At 40.1% G+C, this 16650-nt stretch overlaps 1 protein-coding gene across 5 annotated transcripts in view; it reads right to left on the bottom strand.

The window, feature by feature from the left end:
• The window catches only part of FIG4 (FIG4 phosphoinositide 5-phosphatase), a 134124-nt gene that overhangs the window by 31679 nt on the left and 85795 nt on the right, over positions 1 to 16650 (bottom strand). For 3 of the 5 annotated variants that reach the window (XM_047101313.1, XM_047101316.1, XM_047101315.1), the window contains 2 exons: positions 15725 to 15807; positions 11021 to 11107 (listed from right to left, as the gene is read on the bottom strand). In XM_047101313.1, coding sequence (XP_046957269.1) covers positions 11021 to 11107; positions 15725 to 15807 — 170 coding nt within the window. Of the gene's footprint in view, positions 1 to 5572; positions 6499 to 11020; positions 11108 to 15724; positions 15808 to 16650 lie in introns of those variants that run through there. The other 2 variants (XM_047101314.1, XM_047101317.1) reach the window with 2 other exon arrangements.

Raw genomic sequence — 16650 nt, forward strand, 5'->3', positions numbered from 1 at the left:
CACACATCTGGCAAAGGATTAAAATCCAAAATATATATATATATATAAGAACTCATACAACACAAAAGCAAAAGCAAAACAAACAAAACCCCCAAACAATCCAATTAAAAATGGGCAAGGGACCTGAGTAGACATTTTTCCAAAGAAGACAAAGTGGCCAACAGGAACACGAAAGGGTGTTCAATATCACTGATCATCAGGGAAATGCAAATCAAAACCACAATGATATATCACCTCATATCTATTAGAATAGCTTTTATATAAAAAAAAAAAAGAAATAAAAAGGGTTTGTTAAGATGTGGAGAAAAGATGGGGCGCCTGGGTGGCGCAGTCAGTTAAGCGTCTGACTTCAGCCAGGTCACGATCTCGCAGTCCGTGAGTTCGAGCCCCACGTCAGGCTCTGGGCTGATGGCTCAGAGCCTGGAGCCTGTTTCCGATTCTGTGTCTCCCTCTCTCTCTGCCCCTCCCCCGTTCATGCTCTGTCTCTCTCTGTCCCAAAAATAAAATAAACGTTGAAAAAAAAAATTAAAAAAAAAAAAAAAGATGTGGAGAAAAGAGAACCCTTTTACACTGTTGATGGGAATGCAAATTGATACAGCCACTATGGAGAACAGTATGGAGGTTCCTCAAAAAATTAAAAAGAGCAATATCATATGATCCAGCAATTTCACTTCTGGGTATATAGCTAAAGGAAAGGAAATCACTATCTTGAAGAGTTATCTGCACCCCTATGTTCACTGTAGCATTATTTGCAATAGCCAAGACATGGAGACAACCTAAATGGGTATCAATGGATGAAACAAGAAAATGCAAGATGTATATATTTATGAAATGTGTGTGTGTGACAGTGTGTGTATGTAATGGAATATTATTTGGCCATTAAAAACAAGAAATTCTGTCATTTGTGACAACATGGATGAACCTTGAGGGCATTATGCTAAGTGAAATAAGTCAGAAAAAGACAAATACTGCATGATCTCACTTACATGTGGAATCTAAAAACTCTGAACTCACTGAAACCAAGAATAGAGTGGTGGTTGCCAGAGGCAGAAGGTGGGGCTAGGGAAGTGGGTGAAGGTGATCAAAAGCTACAAACTTCCAGTTATATACTGTATTGTATATTTGAAAGTTACTAAGAGTAAATTTTTTAAAATTCTCACCACACATGCACACACACACACACACACACACACACACACACCTAACTATCTGGGGTGATAGGTGTGATAACTAACCTTACTGTGGTAATCATTATATAATAGATACATATATCAAATCATTATATTGTAAACCTTAAACTTACTCAATGTTGTATGTCAATTAAATCTCAATACAGCTGAATTGAAATAAAATGAAAAAGGAGTATCATGGCCCTATTTTAGCTTGTCCTAACATAAGGTACAAGTTAACCAATAGGGATAGCAATATTTGTCAACTGAGAAATTGATGAGATACCTGACAGGAAGTTTGAGTTGCTACATCTAAACCTGAAAATAAACTACAGATGACCCTTGAACAACATCGGTTTGAATTGTGTACGTCCACTTACAGACAGGGTTTTTTGTTTTTATTTTTTTTATAAACATAATACTGTAAATGTATTTTCTTTTCCTTATGATTTTCTTAATAATTTCTTCTCTCCAGCTTACTTTATTGTAAGAATTCAGTAGATAACATATAAAACATATAAAACATATGTTACTTGACTTTATGTTATTACTAAGGCTTCCAGTTAGCAGTAGACTATTAGTAATTAAGTTTTGGGAGAGTCCACAATTAAACACAGCTTTTTGACTATGCAGGGTAGGAGGTGTTGACACCCCAACCGCCATGTTGTTTAAGGGTCAAGCATACAGTCAAATAAAAACTTAAGAATATTTGTCATTTGTCTTGCCGTTTTCTCCAATTGGTTAACCTCGGTATTTCTCCCTCACACCTAACTATTGCATGATATTACTAAAAAAGGTAAAATGATTAAATATTGAATATTATGCATTCATAATGTATTTAATGCTTACTATGTATCAGGTATCCCCAATAACCTGGGTATACAAAAACAGATAAGCCCTGCCCTCAAGTAACTCATAGTCTTTTTATTTATTTTATTTTATTTTATTTTATTTTATTTTATTTTATTTTATTTTTAAATTTATTTTTTAAGATTTCATTTTAGCAATCTCTACACCCAACATGGGGCTCAAACTCACAACCCCAAGACCAAGAATTGCATGATCTACCAACTGAGCCAGCCAGGCACCCCCTAGATTGGTTTTAGATTAAAAATACCACACGTTGGGTTCTATTTACTGAGGGCTTTCTATTCCCATTAAATTGGGAGGGAATGGCAGAAGGATGTTTATAAAATATGAGCAGAGTTCTAATTATGAAAACATAATGCAACTGATTTCTACGGTAGTACTCCTCAAATTTCTTCATAAGACCATAAGGAAAATGAGTGATAACATAAAATGATAAATAAGGAAAGTTACTTATATATCATTAAAAGACTATTGATGCCTGTTGTTGAATATTAAACACAATCAGGACTTAAAGGGATTTGTACTTCATTTTTTAAATCATGTGTAAAAGCACCAAGGGGTTCTGCATAACACAGAGGACAGTACAGCTTCAGTTAAATATAAAATTGAGAGTACTTTTTGTCTTTCAACCAAAAATTTATCTTAACTGAAAAGACTTCTCATATATGATCAAAGAAGACAAGGGCAATGAACACATCATACCTGGGCACACATTTTCGTTGTGCAAAAGTAATAGCTGTTAGGAAGCCGTGGTGACATAGCACAAGGCTCAGTAATCACTCTATCTGCCCAAAACCATCCCACTCACCTTACATACACAAAATTGTTGATAATTTGGTAAAATAACAAAATAACAAAAGGTTAAGCAGTTACAAAATGTGATTCCTGCATACAGAGCTAAGAAAACCAATGAGTAATACCCTTCACATGGCCATATCAGATATCCAAATCTGTCCCCCCAGGATTAACCTGCTTGCTCATGTAAAAAATTAGACTGTGTTTTACAGACTAAAAATACATTTAAAGCCATAATAAATTCTTCATCTCTGTCAGGAATTGAAGTATTTTCCCCCTCTAAACCGAACATGGGTCTCCAGAAAATTTTAAAAGCATGTATAATAAACTATTTCACTCGGATCCCTTTAGAGAAAGAAATTTAACTTGCTTTTTTTTTTTTAATTTTTTTTTCAACGTTTATTTATTTTTTTTTGGGACAGAGAGAGACAGAGCATGAACGGGGGAGGGGCAGAGAGAGAGGGAGACACAGAATCGGAAACAGGCTCCAGGCTCTGAGCCATCAGCCCAGAGCCTGACGCGGGGCTCGAACTCACGGACTGCGAGATCGTGACCTGGCTGAAGTCAGACGCTTAACCGACTGCGCCACCCAGGCGCCCCTAACTTGCTTTTTAACTCAAGAGCAATAAAACCCCCAAACTTAAATTTATCTAATCTCTGTAATCTAAAACCTCATGAATCCCAAACAAATCATCTTATATGTGCTATTACTGTCATGAATGCAACCTTAGCCCCCAAACTTAAGGATGTCATGCATCTTCATCCTGGCAACCCAGATCTAGTCAACCACACCAGAAAGTGCCAGTCTCTCACATGTTCCTCACACCCAATCTACTACACCAAGTTTTACGAAATGCTATAGATTTCACCTTTGCAAAATAATCCCTCTTCTTTATTTCAGCTGTCAATAGCACACTCCAAGCATTTTCTTGCCCTGATGTTTCTGACAGATACGCTGTTTACCTCCCTGCCTCCAATCCATTCTCCAGGCTTACTTCCAGAGTGACCTTTCTAAAATGCAAATATAAGCCTATCACTCCCCTGGTTAAAACAAGCTTATAGGACCAGGGTCACTGTCTCTCACTTAGCACCTCCACCCAATTTTGTCTCTACCTGTGTTATGTCTCTCAGTGACAATCCCCTTGCATTAGACATAGGATTACGTCTGGATCTCCAAAAGTGGTGCATGGTCTTGAGCCTCTGCCCAAAGCCTTCTTTGTCTTCTTCAGCCAAATAACTCCATCTTTCCCTTAGAATTTAGCCTGAGAATAAAGCCTGCCCAAGAATCTCTGTCTGATTTGGGTTCTCCTCAAACCCCAAAAGTCTCCTCTGCTGTCATCTTCATAGCACCTCCCTAACACCTAGAATCACCAACCCACAGGTCAATGCAAACCCTCAGAGGCAGGGACTATAACCCATTCAACTGTGTACCACAAACATCAAACCGGCACATGGTGAGCACGCATTAAATATCTGTCCATTTACTGCCTTTGATACCCTATGAGTAAGGTCTGTATACCTTACCTTACACAAGAGCTATGTTCCTGAAACTGACAACAAAACCCATGTTAAGGGGGTACTTAAGACTTCATGTGAACCTGTGAAAGCCCCCATAAGTGGGAGTTACCAAAATAAAACAGGTAATATGCACAGTTAAAAAATACATAAGGGTGCCTGGGTGGCTCAGTCGGTTAAGTGTCCAAGCGTCCAACTTTTGACTTCACCTCACATCATGATCTCACTTTGTGAATTTGAGCCCCACGCAGGGCTCTGCACTGACCTTGCACTGCCTGCTTCAGAGTCTTTGTCTCCTTCTCTCTCTGCCCCTCCCCCACTTGCTGTCTCTCAAAAATAAACATTTAAAAAATATATAATAAAGGCATTTTGATACCTTAAGTTAATAACTTAAGTACTTACAATTAAATTTACATTTATTATTCTTTATATGCTAGAAACCTTCCAGGATAGCCCTCTCTGAAAGTTTCAACAAATTCACCTTGCTCCATTAAGTTCATCTTAACATAGTATGCAGACGCTATTGTAGGTAATATTCCAATAAAGAGGCATTCATTTTATCTAAATATCTAATGGCTCTTCTGTTCTTTCAGCTTTGGCTTCTTGCCACTTCCTTCCCTTACATGCCCATCCCAGCTCTCGATTCATTTTAAGTAACGAGAGTATATTTTTCAAGGCCTGCATTTATTTTACCTATGATGGATATACCACAGAATACTCTCTCATCTCTTCCTGACTCTTTTGTCTTGCTGACCTCTCTTTTCTGTTTCTAATTATTCCCAAGAGAAATCACTCAAACACACTTTCATTCAATCAACAAACATTTATTAAATACCTACATGCCAGGAACTGAGCTAAATTTTTTAAGTCATGTGGTTCTAGAAAAAGTGCATTCATATAAATCCAACCTGTGACTGTTACCTACAATAAGAAACGCACTTTGCACAGCAAACCAATATATATAGCTTATTTATGCAGAGAAATAAAATGCCACTAAACAAGACAACTATACTTTTTTTTTTTTTTAAATTTTTTTTTTTCAACGTTTATTTATTTTTTGGGACAGAGAGAGACAGAGCATGAACGGGGGAGGGGCAGAGAGAGAGGGAGACACAGAATCGGAAACAGGCTCCAGGCTCTGAGCCATCAGCCCAGAGCCCGACGCGGGGCTCGAACTCACGGACCGCGAGATCGTGACCTGGCTGAAGTCCGACGCTTAACCGACTGCGCCACCCAGGCGCCCCAAGACAACTATACTTTTCACCATGCACTGGAACTCTCTTTTGGATTCAGCTTGGTTTTATTTTATTTCGCTGTGTGGGGGCCCACTCAATTAACTTCATGGCTCACTAATGAGTCAAGAATTAATAGTTTGATATGAGGGAAATACATAAGGGAAACTTCTGTTTTGGAGAGATTACTGTATTACAAAGAAAAAACAATTAAAAATACTCAGGAGGGATGGAGAGAGGATGGTGAGGGAGAGAAGAAGGTAAAGTAAAAAGAAACAGAAGGGGAAGGAGTGAACAGAAAGGGGTGATCTGGAAATAGAAAAGGTAAAAAAGGAAAAGCCAAAGAGGGTAAAGAAAAAGAAGAGAACGAAAGAGGAAAAAAGACTGTCGCGGTAATTTCTGGGGTGAGGAAGAGGTCACAGACTAGTTTCCTTGGGCTGAGGAGTGTTGTCATTTCTCATCTCTCGCCTGTGGAGGGAATTAGCTGATTAACCATTGATCACTGCCTCCTAACTGCGCTAAATCCTTAAACCTTTAGAGACTGTACTACGGGTGTTTAGGAAAGATAACAAGAGTTACCCGTGAAGGTAGAAATACTTACTAGCCTGCAGCACAGAGACCAGAGCACTGTCTGCAGAGGACTAGATGAAATCAGTGCGGGGGGACCCCAGAGAGTGACTCGTACATAGGGAACACAGCATTGAAAACGAGTCACGAAAAGAAAACAAAGCTGAATTAATCATGGCCACTGTGTCATGTTCATCTCATCAGTGGGAAAATGTGATGAGATGAAAGTACCCTGTGATTTGTGAAGCCCTTTCCCTAATAGAAACCCTTACCTGTGGGCATTCACCATCAGGTCAGTAAATGCTTCTTATTATGACGTGGACTTAGGGAATAAATTCAACCTGATGGTTCTGAAAGAGTAAACACACTTATTTACCTTATATTTCATTTCAGCCTATCCTGTGTTGGAAGAAACGTAAGTTAGGCAGCATTTATCTAAACTCTATGTCTTATATTTTGAACAATTTCTTAGAGGTAATTTCTAAACGAGTGAGACATCTTCCTGGAATAGGTAGGCCACAGAATAGCAGGCACTAATAATATGTGTGTTCATGTTCCTTTTAACCTACACTGATTGGCATTTGTTGCTTGGTTAAAAACTCCCAGAGAACTGGTAGGAGTGTAAAACGAGAACAGGTTGGTCTTGCATGAATACAGTGAATCACCGCAGGGCCACACAACACCTCCCCCCTGCCCTGGCACAGCCAGTCCTTCCACTCGGGTCTTTTCACTCTGCATTTGGTCCCGGGTGCAAGGGGAAACAGGATAGAGGGGGAAAAAAGCTGAAAATCTCATGTGCTTAACTTTTTTCTTCTATCAGAAGGGAACAAAGAAGTACAGGAGGGCAAAGGGCTTATGAGCAGGAAAGAGAACAGTGGAAAAACTAAAGAATGTTCAAGGATGTGGGGTGAAAGGAGCCACTGGGAGTGTGGCTGAAAACCAGGGAGATGGTGGTGAGGTGGTTTATGGGCAGGGATGCTCAGGGGGCCTCATACAGATTCTGGCAGAAATGGGAGGGAATGGGAACGAGATTCAGTACATTTCAACAAATATTTACTGAGCACACAATTTAACAAAGTATTCTGGGCGCAACAGGGGACGCGAAGATGGGCTTTCCTCTAGAAAGTTAGAACCTAGTAGGGCAGCGGTCATCGTGAACAGCAGCAGTGGCTGTTCCTATGGTGGCTAAATGACCTCCATGCCATAATGTAAGTCAAGCAAAGTATGCTTGTCCAAGAAGCATGTCTGCATTAGGGACAATATTCTGGGTACTGGGAAAGAATAAAGGTATATTATTTTAAATATTATATTTAAGTATTAAAACAAAATTCAAGATTAACAGAGCAGAGACATTATGTCTGGATACAGAGGTGTCTATAAACCCAGATGATGTCAGAAGATCAAAGTGAGGGCTTTCCACACTAATTACTCAGTATTCCTACCACAGTGGTTATAAAAGCAGCTGGTAACAGTAGGCATTTATAGCCTAGAGATGGGGAGTCAGCCTGTCTGGGTTCGAATCCTGCCTGGTTCTTCCCCTTGCTAGCTGTTAGACCTTGAGCAAGTTACATAACTTCTCTGTGCTTCAGTTTCCCCATCTGTAAAATGAAGATGATAGAAAGATCTACTTCATAGGATTACTGTGAGAACTGAGCTAATTCAGGTAAAGGTGCATAGAACAATGCCCATCACATGCTGAGTGTCAGTAAATGTTGGCTCATGTCACTTCCCCCTAGTCACCACCCATACACTCAAGGAGTGGTAGGAGTTGAAGGGAGGGGTCACACTCAAACGAAATACAGCTTTGAGTATTGGGCTAACAGTGTAGAACACTGACCAGTTTGGATTTAATATCTACTTCTAAGAAATGTGCCCAGAACCTTGGGTGAAAGTGTCCAGCTCCTCCACCCAAATTTCTGCACCTCTGTTTCAGGGGCTCCTGCTATACTGGCTCCTTGCCAGTTGTTTACTGTCAGTAATTCTTCTATTTGGTGTTGTATTTACCTCACATTTCACAAGGGAATACTGGTTTGCCTCAAGATTTCAAGAAAAAGTGGTAAGACTGCAAATTATCTGAAGATGTATATAAACTTAAAATTATTACTGTTTTAAAATATACTAGAACCTAAAACAAGGTAAGAATTTCAATAATCTCATATAAATCTAATTGCTCTTGGTTTGGCGTAGCTTTAGAACTCTAAAAATGAATAGCTGACATTTTAAGAACCTAGTTAGAGAATTTCAATTTACAGCAGGCACCCATGGACACACACAAAGACACGTACACTCCCAAACAACAACCCTCTTGGGCAGTTGCCATGACAACACAAGGCAGAACCTATCGGGCTCTCTGTTATCCTGTTGAAGGTACTGTGCAAAAAGACACTCGTGTTAGATTCTTCACTAATTAAGTGGAAAAGGTCAAAAAACAAAACAAAACTCTAGATCCACAAGGTTTTCATATGGGCTATGACTCAGACAAACAAATATTAAATATTTTCAGAAAAGCATTTAAAAGTAATAACTGCAAGACCAACTGAGATACAATATTGAAGAAAAAACACAAAATACTTTTATTTTGAAAGCTATATTCATTTTATCTTTTTCTCCCAAATTGTGCCATATCATTAATGGAACAATCAATTTGTATAATAAATTTCATTAACAGAGTCTATTCTTTTACTAACACATTTAAACACTTTCCTTTTTGGGCCACATCTACACCAATTCATTTGGGAGCCCAAACTTCCTTAAGCTAATTAGACTTAAGAAAGAAAAACAGTCTCTAAATTAATAGGGGTTTATATGTTTTTTTTTTTTCTTTTTTAAAAGAGGGAAAAAAAAGAAAAAAAAATAGTGACAGGGGAGAGAAGGAAGGGATAAGTAGCCCTTGATAAGGATGTGATAAACACTGTGTCATTCCCTCCCCTTCTCTGATTAGCTATCTCTGCCTCCTCTGGAGTTTTCTCTCTGTCTCAGCTGTTAGATCCCCTCAAGACTCGATAGAAGACCTTTTCTCACTCTATTCTCTCTTTTTTTTGTCAGCTTATTTATTTTATTTTTGCATACATTACTTTTTTTATATTAAATATAATTTATTGTCAAGTTGGTTTCCATACAACACCCAGTGCTCATCCCAACAGGTGCCTTCCTCAATGCCCATCACCCACTTTCCCCTCTCCCCCACTCCCCATCAACCCTCAGTTTTTTCTCAGTATTTAAGAGTTTCTTATGGTGGATAAAGAAGATGTGGTTTATATACACAATGGAATACTACTTCGCAATGAGAAAGAATGAAATCTGGCCGTTTGCAGCAACGTGGCTGGTACTGGAGGGTATTATGCTAAGTGAAATAAATCAGGCAGAGAAAGACAGATACCATATGTTTTCACTCATATGTAGATCCTGAGAAACTTAACAGAAGACCATGGGGAAGGGGAAGGGGAGAAAAAAGTTACACAGAGGGAGGGAGACAAACCATAAGAGATTCTATTCTCTTTTCCTAGGTGGCCTCATCCATAGCCACTGGCTTTAATTATCACCCATATGCATGTACATCCCCAGAAGGAAATGACCATCACCATTTACATCCCCAGAAGTTCCAGATCAGTTGACCCAAATGCCTCCTAAACATGGCCACTCTGATGCTACTTTAAATGCAAACTGGATTCTCCTATAGCACTCCTTAGCTAGTAAATGAAAGCTTTGAATGATTCTAACATAGGTGTAGTCAATACCTAGCTGCTAAATGAATAAATGTATCAAGTAAGCAAGCAAGCAAACCTGTTATACAAACCAAAAAATCTAAGGGCCATTCTGGATAAGGCCATCTTTCTCTCCCTCCGTGACAAGTTAGTATCCATGTCTCATTTCACCTCCTAAACATTCCCCAAATCTATTCCATTTCCCAAGTCTTCCCAGCCACCAGTCTTTGCCCGAAATTATTATAACAGCCTCTTAACTATCAATCAAGAACGTGCAGATGCAGTACACAGAGAAGTTAGGCAATCAGTATGTATCAAATAATTTATTAAACAAACTGATAAAGTTGCTCTAGGAAAAGGGAACAGAAAATTTGCTAAATGTCAACTATATGTCAGACACTAATCTAGACACCTCACGTATACTACGTCATTTAATATCCACAGTGATTCATTTTCTAGAAGAAACTCAACTGAGCAGATGGCTTTAGGAGCCTCTCCCGGTCATAACCTTTGCTTTGTTTGGTCCCAACAAGCAGACGATAATGATGAACATGAAGATGGTCACAACTTACTGAGAACTTTTTACCAGATATTGTTCTCGGTACGTTGAATGCATTATTGTGTTTAAGCCTACCTCCTACAGAGTATTACCATCCCATTTTGCAGATGAGGAAACTAAGCCACACAAACTTAATCAAGGTGAAAACAAAAAAAAAAACAAAAAAAACCAAGAAGTAACAGAGCTGTGATCCAGGATGTGAACCTGATTCTGTTTAAGAATTTACTAAACACCTGTTTAACTTACAGCAAAGTTATTAGAACCAGTGGGATATTGAGCAGAAATGACAAACCCATCACTGCTCCTGAGGAGCCTGTCTTCAGGGGCGGTGCTATTTTGTCATCCCACCTCTACCCACTGGAGAGCAGAGTTTATGGAGGGAAGCTTCCACCAACTCCAATCCCACCTCCAAAGGGTACATTTCAAGTCAAAGCTGTCAGTCTCTTCCCCATGCCCACAGCTACCCAGTTTTCCCTGGGTAACACGCCAGGAGGAGATGCTTTAGTGCTTATAGTGGTAAGACTGAATAGTTTCTTAAAAAGTCTTTTAAAAAAGTACTATGAATGGCATGAATACAAAGATTCTCTAAAGGTCTAATCTCGTACTTACAGTTTTATAACTCCATCTGGGCACCTGGAACAGAGTTGCTGGCTGCTCTTGTCTTGTTTATGTTGACTCTGACCCAGCTGAACAAATCTACAAATTACAATGGATAAAAAGTAAGCTAAAGAAGGAACTATTTGCAATAAATTCAGTAGATTACACAAAATGGTATGAGCTTTCAAATGACAGTAGTATGCTTATTTCAGAAAAGCACACATGAGTGCCCTATGTAGCATAAGACTGTAATTACAAATGGGTACCTGATTTTACAGTGGGTTTGTTACAAATGAAGGAAGAAGAATTCTGTGTCCCAATTTACTTAAATGTGTTCTTGAAGCCAGGAAGATGATCTTTCAGGGCCTCACTTACCTAAGGGTGACTGCAGCAGGAAGCTGGGAACACAAGGGGAGGTATTTGCAGTGAGACAAATGACAAGGGAAGAGCAGGATCAGGCCAGGGATCCATCTCCCAAAGCAGGGACACTGTTGAAAACCTAGCATGTGGATTCTGTTTCCACAGGACCACAAGAATCCCCAAGTGTACTCCAGCCCCTCTTAAGATACTTTGAACTGTGAAGGAGGGGACTGAGGAGACCACCTGCTGAGCCTCACTGCCACACCACCCCTCCTTAGAGGAGACTGGAACAGCACTAATCCAGGCTTGAAGCTAAGAGTCACAGGGAAGTGCCCCCAGCCAGCTCCATAGGATAGGAGGCTACCTAGCAATGGGCCAATGGGCTGATGGATCAAGGACCACCTACTATTTCTCAAGTGCACACCTGTCCTAGTGTGGTCTGTGCTACATGCCTTCATGTTCCCCTCAGGGACATGGCTTGTAGTTTTGTTCTAATGTGCCCCTGGGAGGTTAGGGCACATGATGAAAGGGCTTCCCACTTTTCTACTGTTTAAAACATTTTCTTTTAGGGCCCCTGGGTGGCACAGTGGGTTGAGTGTCTGACTCTTTATGTCGGCTCAGGTCACGATTTCAGGATCGTGGGATCAAGCCCTGAATCGGGCTCCATACTGAGCATAGAGCCTGCTTGAGATTCTCTCTCTCTCCCTCGGCCCCTCTTCCCTGCTTGCACTCTCTCAAAAAATATATATATCATATAAATTTTTTTCTGATTATTGATACTTTTACAATTAAATTTTTATTAGCTTTTTTTGAAGGTCAAGAAAAGTACTGCAGAACTAACAATTACTAACTAAATCATTACATGCTACTGGAAAACTTTTAAATAACTTACTTTTATCTTCAGCAAGTAGAGATTTTTGATTCATTTTGGGGGAAGGATGTCACATGATACCTGTTATTTGTACAGAACTTTAACCTTACCTAATCATGTACACAATCACTGTCAGAATTTGTTTTTATTTTTTTTTTATTTTTAAAAAAAAATTTTTTTTTTCAACGTTTTTATTTATTTTTGGGACAGAGAGAGACAGAGCATGAACGGGGGAGGGGCAGAGAGAGAGGGAGACACAGAATCGGAAGCAGGCTCCAGGCTCTGAGCCATCAGCCCAGAGCCCGACGCGGGGCTCGAACTCACGGACCGCGAGATCGTGACCTGGCTGAAGTCGGACGCTTAACCGACTGCGCCACCCAGGCGCCCCCAGAATTTGTTTTTAAAAAGATTTGGCTCCCTCAAAACATAAGAGACTCTTAAAAACTGAGAACAAACTGAGGGTTGATGGAGGGTGGGAGGGAGGGGAAAGTGGGTGATGGGCATTGAGGAGGGCACCTGTTGGGATGAGCACTGGGTGTTGTATGGAAACCAGTTTGACAATAAATTTCATAATAAAAAACAAACAAAAAAACCAACACAAAACAAAAACAAAAATAAAGAAACAAAAGATTTGGCACGGGCCTGAGGCTTGGGGAGGCAAGCAGAAAACTTCCAGGCCTGGTTAAGATAACACACCAAAGATATCAGAAAAGCTGAGGGCAAAGGAAGGCATAGACAACAGGGCTAAGCAATTAGAACAAAACTATAAAACCAAGAAATCTTCAGGAGTTTGAAGGTGGTTGAGACCAAACGTAGGAAAAACAGGCGGGAGAGCAGGAAGCTAGAAGACAGGCTGTTGGCTCCAGTTCCAGCTGCCTCCCTCCCTTCCCCACACTGTTCTGTGGTTGCCCAGATGGGAGCTGTGACAGGCAGGCCAGGCCAGAGCACTGTCTTTACATGCACAGTCTCTGGTGGATACTAGCCCACTGGTTGCAGAACTGCAGTGGGAGAAGGCAGAACTTTTTTAGGCCAATTTAGGCCAGAACTACATGGGCTCTCACCCTGCCCTTGAAGCTCTGCCATCTGGATCAGAGGAGGCATTAACAGACCCCAGAGCCCCTGACAGAAAGAATGAAATCTTGCCATTTGCAACATTGTGGATGGAAATAGAGTGTATTATGTTTAGCGAAATAAGTCCATCAGAGGAAGATAAATATCATATGATTTCACTCATATGTGGAATTTAAGAAACAAAACAGATGAACATAGGGGAAGGGAAGGAAAAATAAGATAAAACAGAGAGGGAGGCAAGCCATAAGAGACTCTTAAATACAGAGAACAAACTTATGGTTGCTGGAGGGGAGGGGAGTGGAGGGATGGGCTAAATGGGCAATGGGCATTAAGGAGGGCACTTGCTGGGATGAGCACTGGGTATTATATGTAAGTGATAAATCACTATATTCTATTTCTGAAACTAATAATAATAATAATAATAATAATAATAATAACAACAACAATAGAGACACCCAAAGCCTGGCTGGGGCAAAAAGTTCCTGAACATCCTTGGCCACCACCCCCCAGATACTGATGGAGGGAGGCTTCCTCTACCATAGCAATGCCCACAACAGACAGAGATGGAAGATGCCCATGCCCCCTGTAGGGGCAGTCTGCCCACGGTCAAGGGTTACTCACACAGAGGGGAAGAGATGACCAGACCTCTGTTTCTCCCCTTCCCCCTAGGTCTACATCATAAGCAGGGGCAGCTGATATTATCAAGAAAATAAAGAGGGCTACACAGTCTAAAATCACAGATACCCACAAAGCACAAGGGAAGGTCTCCTGAATAAGTCACTGAGTGGCACTTTCCATGCTGTTAGCCTCTAAAGAGGGATAATAATATCTTCTCAGCCTACTACAGAGTTGTCTAAAGAACAATAAAACACTGCAAAGTGTTACACAAATCAAAGGAAGAGATGTTGTTCTTCAGGATATCAAACACAGAATCTTATTCCAGGACATGGATTCCTTCCTCCCCTGCAGTAATCCTTTCCCTATGGGCCTACCCTTGTGCCCTTCTTAGACTGTTTCCCAGGAATACTATGGCTGAACAGGCTATATCTCACTCCCAGAGAAAGGAGGACGAAAAGTGGGCTTCAGAGGCAGTCTGCGCTACAAAGGCTCCAAGCAAAAGTCACACCTGAAGCACGAGACACTTTCTTTTTTGCTCAATTAACGTGAGCCATAAGTTCAGTCCCTGACACTCATACCGTCTGCAGTAAGCGAAGTCATATTATGCAGTCACGAACCCCAGATAATTCATTCTTCCAGACCATGTTGCTTATAAAGGCTCACTTCATATGCTGGAGTTCATCTATGTTGTAGGAACAGCTGTGATGGATAAGGGACTGTGCACCTGTGTGTCCAGGGCTGAGAAGAGTGTGGCTGAATTCTGAATGGCTAAGTTGGCTTCTGTCAAGATAGTAATGCAGAGTCGTACCAGTGCTTTTGTAGTTAAGAAATGCTGTGCATTCTTATGTTTTACATATTATGTAGCTGATCTTACTGGTTTATATTTTATATTTTACATATTATATAGCCAATCTTACTAGTTTGAAGTAAAAAGCTGTCAGTTTCCAGTTTGATGGATTCAGCAAATGAAATACTCTCCTTAAAAAAGAATGGAAAGCTGGGGTGCCTGTGTAGCTTAGTCAGTTAAGCGTCTGACTCTTGATTTCAGTTCAGGTCATGATCTCAGGGTTTGTGATGACTCTTTCAGCTTAGTCTGCCTAAAAAAGGTCTAGAACATTCTGACTTGACACCCTTGTATCACCACTTCCTTCTTCCTCCTCAGCCACCACTCCCACCAGCACTCTAGAGCTAACGCAAATGCAAGATCCACAATCGTCAATATCCTAGGTTCATTTTCTAAGAAGGACCTGATCTTGGGACTTTGCTAATGCAAGAATAGAGAAATGTATGTGCACTTCAGTTTGCAGCTTATATATGGGCAGTGAAAATGCATGGACACGTCGTAAATTTTTATCATTTAGGGCACTGAGAGTCTCAGGCAGTAGTAGGTCCTTTAACTCCAAATAGAAACCAGTGTTTCAGAATTTGACCTCTTAAACACTACATTGCAAGTGGAATTCATTTCCTTCTGTATTACCAATTTCACTTTTTTTTAATGTTTATTTATTTGTTTTTGAGAGAGAGAGAGAGAGACAGAGAGACAGAGTGTGAGTCAGGGAGGGGAAGAGAGAGAGGGAGGCACAGAATCTGAAGCAGGCTCCAGGCTCCGAGCCATCAGCACACAGCCTGATGCGGAACTCGAACTCATGAACTGCGAGATAGTGACCTGAGCTGAAGTCAGACGCTCAACTGACTGAGCCACCCACCAATTTCATTTATTAGAAGTTAGAATAGATATAAGTTATTGTAATAATACATTTGCATATTTTCTTAATTTCTACATGAAAGTAGTTTACCTTGAATAAATGGAGAGATCTTCTTCTGAGAGACCATCTGAGAGGTTAATTCCATATACTTCTTTCATGGGCTGGACCACATTCTGGGGTTAAAAATGACAAGGAACAAGGCAGAATTTTTAGACATCTAGCATAATAATTATTTCCAAAGGTAAAGAAAATGAACCTGTGAGATTTTCCACAAAAGTAATCACAGTATTTCTTCAATCTATTCATTAAACTTCTCAGTTAATGGTTTTTTAAAAATCTGATTTCAGTTCACTAAAAATAACTTTGTTTTAGGGTCAAAAGCTATTAAATAATTACTAGTTTCTTTGGTATAATGCAGGAATTAGAAAACTTTTTCTGCAAAGGGCCAGATGGTAAATATTTTAGGTTCTTTGGGTCACGGCACTCTGCTGCAACTACCCAATTCTGCTGCACAGTACAAAGGCCGCCAGACACAACATGCAAACAAACACACGTGGCTGGGTTCTAATCAAACTTTATTCACAAAAACAGGCAGTGCACTGGATTTTGACAGTTGGCTGTAGTTTGCCAACTCCCGGAATAATGAATTCAGTTCTTATCACACTTTATTTGCCGTATCTATCTCTACGACTTTTGGCTATTTTTGGAAATTGCATGTCCCTAAAGCTAGATTTGGTTCTTTTGTAGTTTACTTTCCCTTATATTCCCTTGTATTGGTAATGTCAAATTGAGCAGGTGAATTTCCCACTAGGGCTAGGCAAAGATTGTGAGGCTCAGGTCCAAACCCTACATTCTAGCAATGTGCTGAGTGAGGAAATGAATGGACCTCAAGTGGATGTGCTGCTCAAAATAAGACCGGATTCTCTTAAAAAATTCCGAAGTGATAAGAAATTTGCTATTATACATGGGAGTAAAAATACCGATTTCACAATGAAACCATTTCAATAACATCTATG

The sequence above is a fragment of the Lynx rufus genome, unplaced genomic scaffold, assembly GCF_022079265.1.
Source record: "Lynx rufus isolate CCGP_SWC_20201006 ecotype Redwood Valley unplaced genomic scaffold, mLynRuf1.p SCAF_6, whole genome shotgun sequence".
NCBI lineage: Eukaryota > Metazoa > Chordata > Mammalia > Carnivora > Felidae > Lynx > Lynx rufus.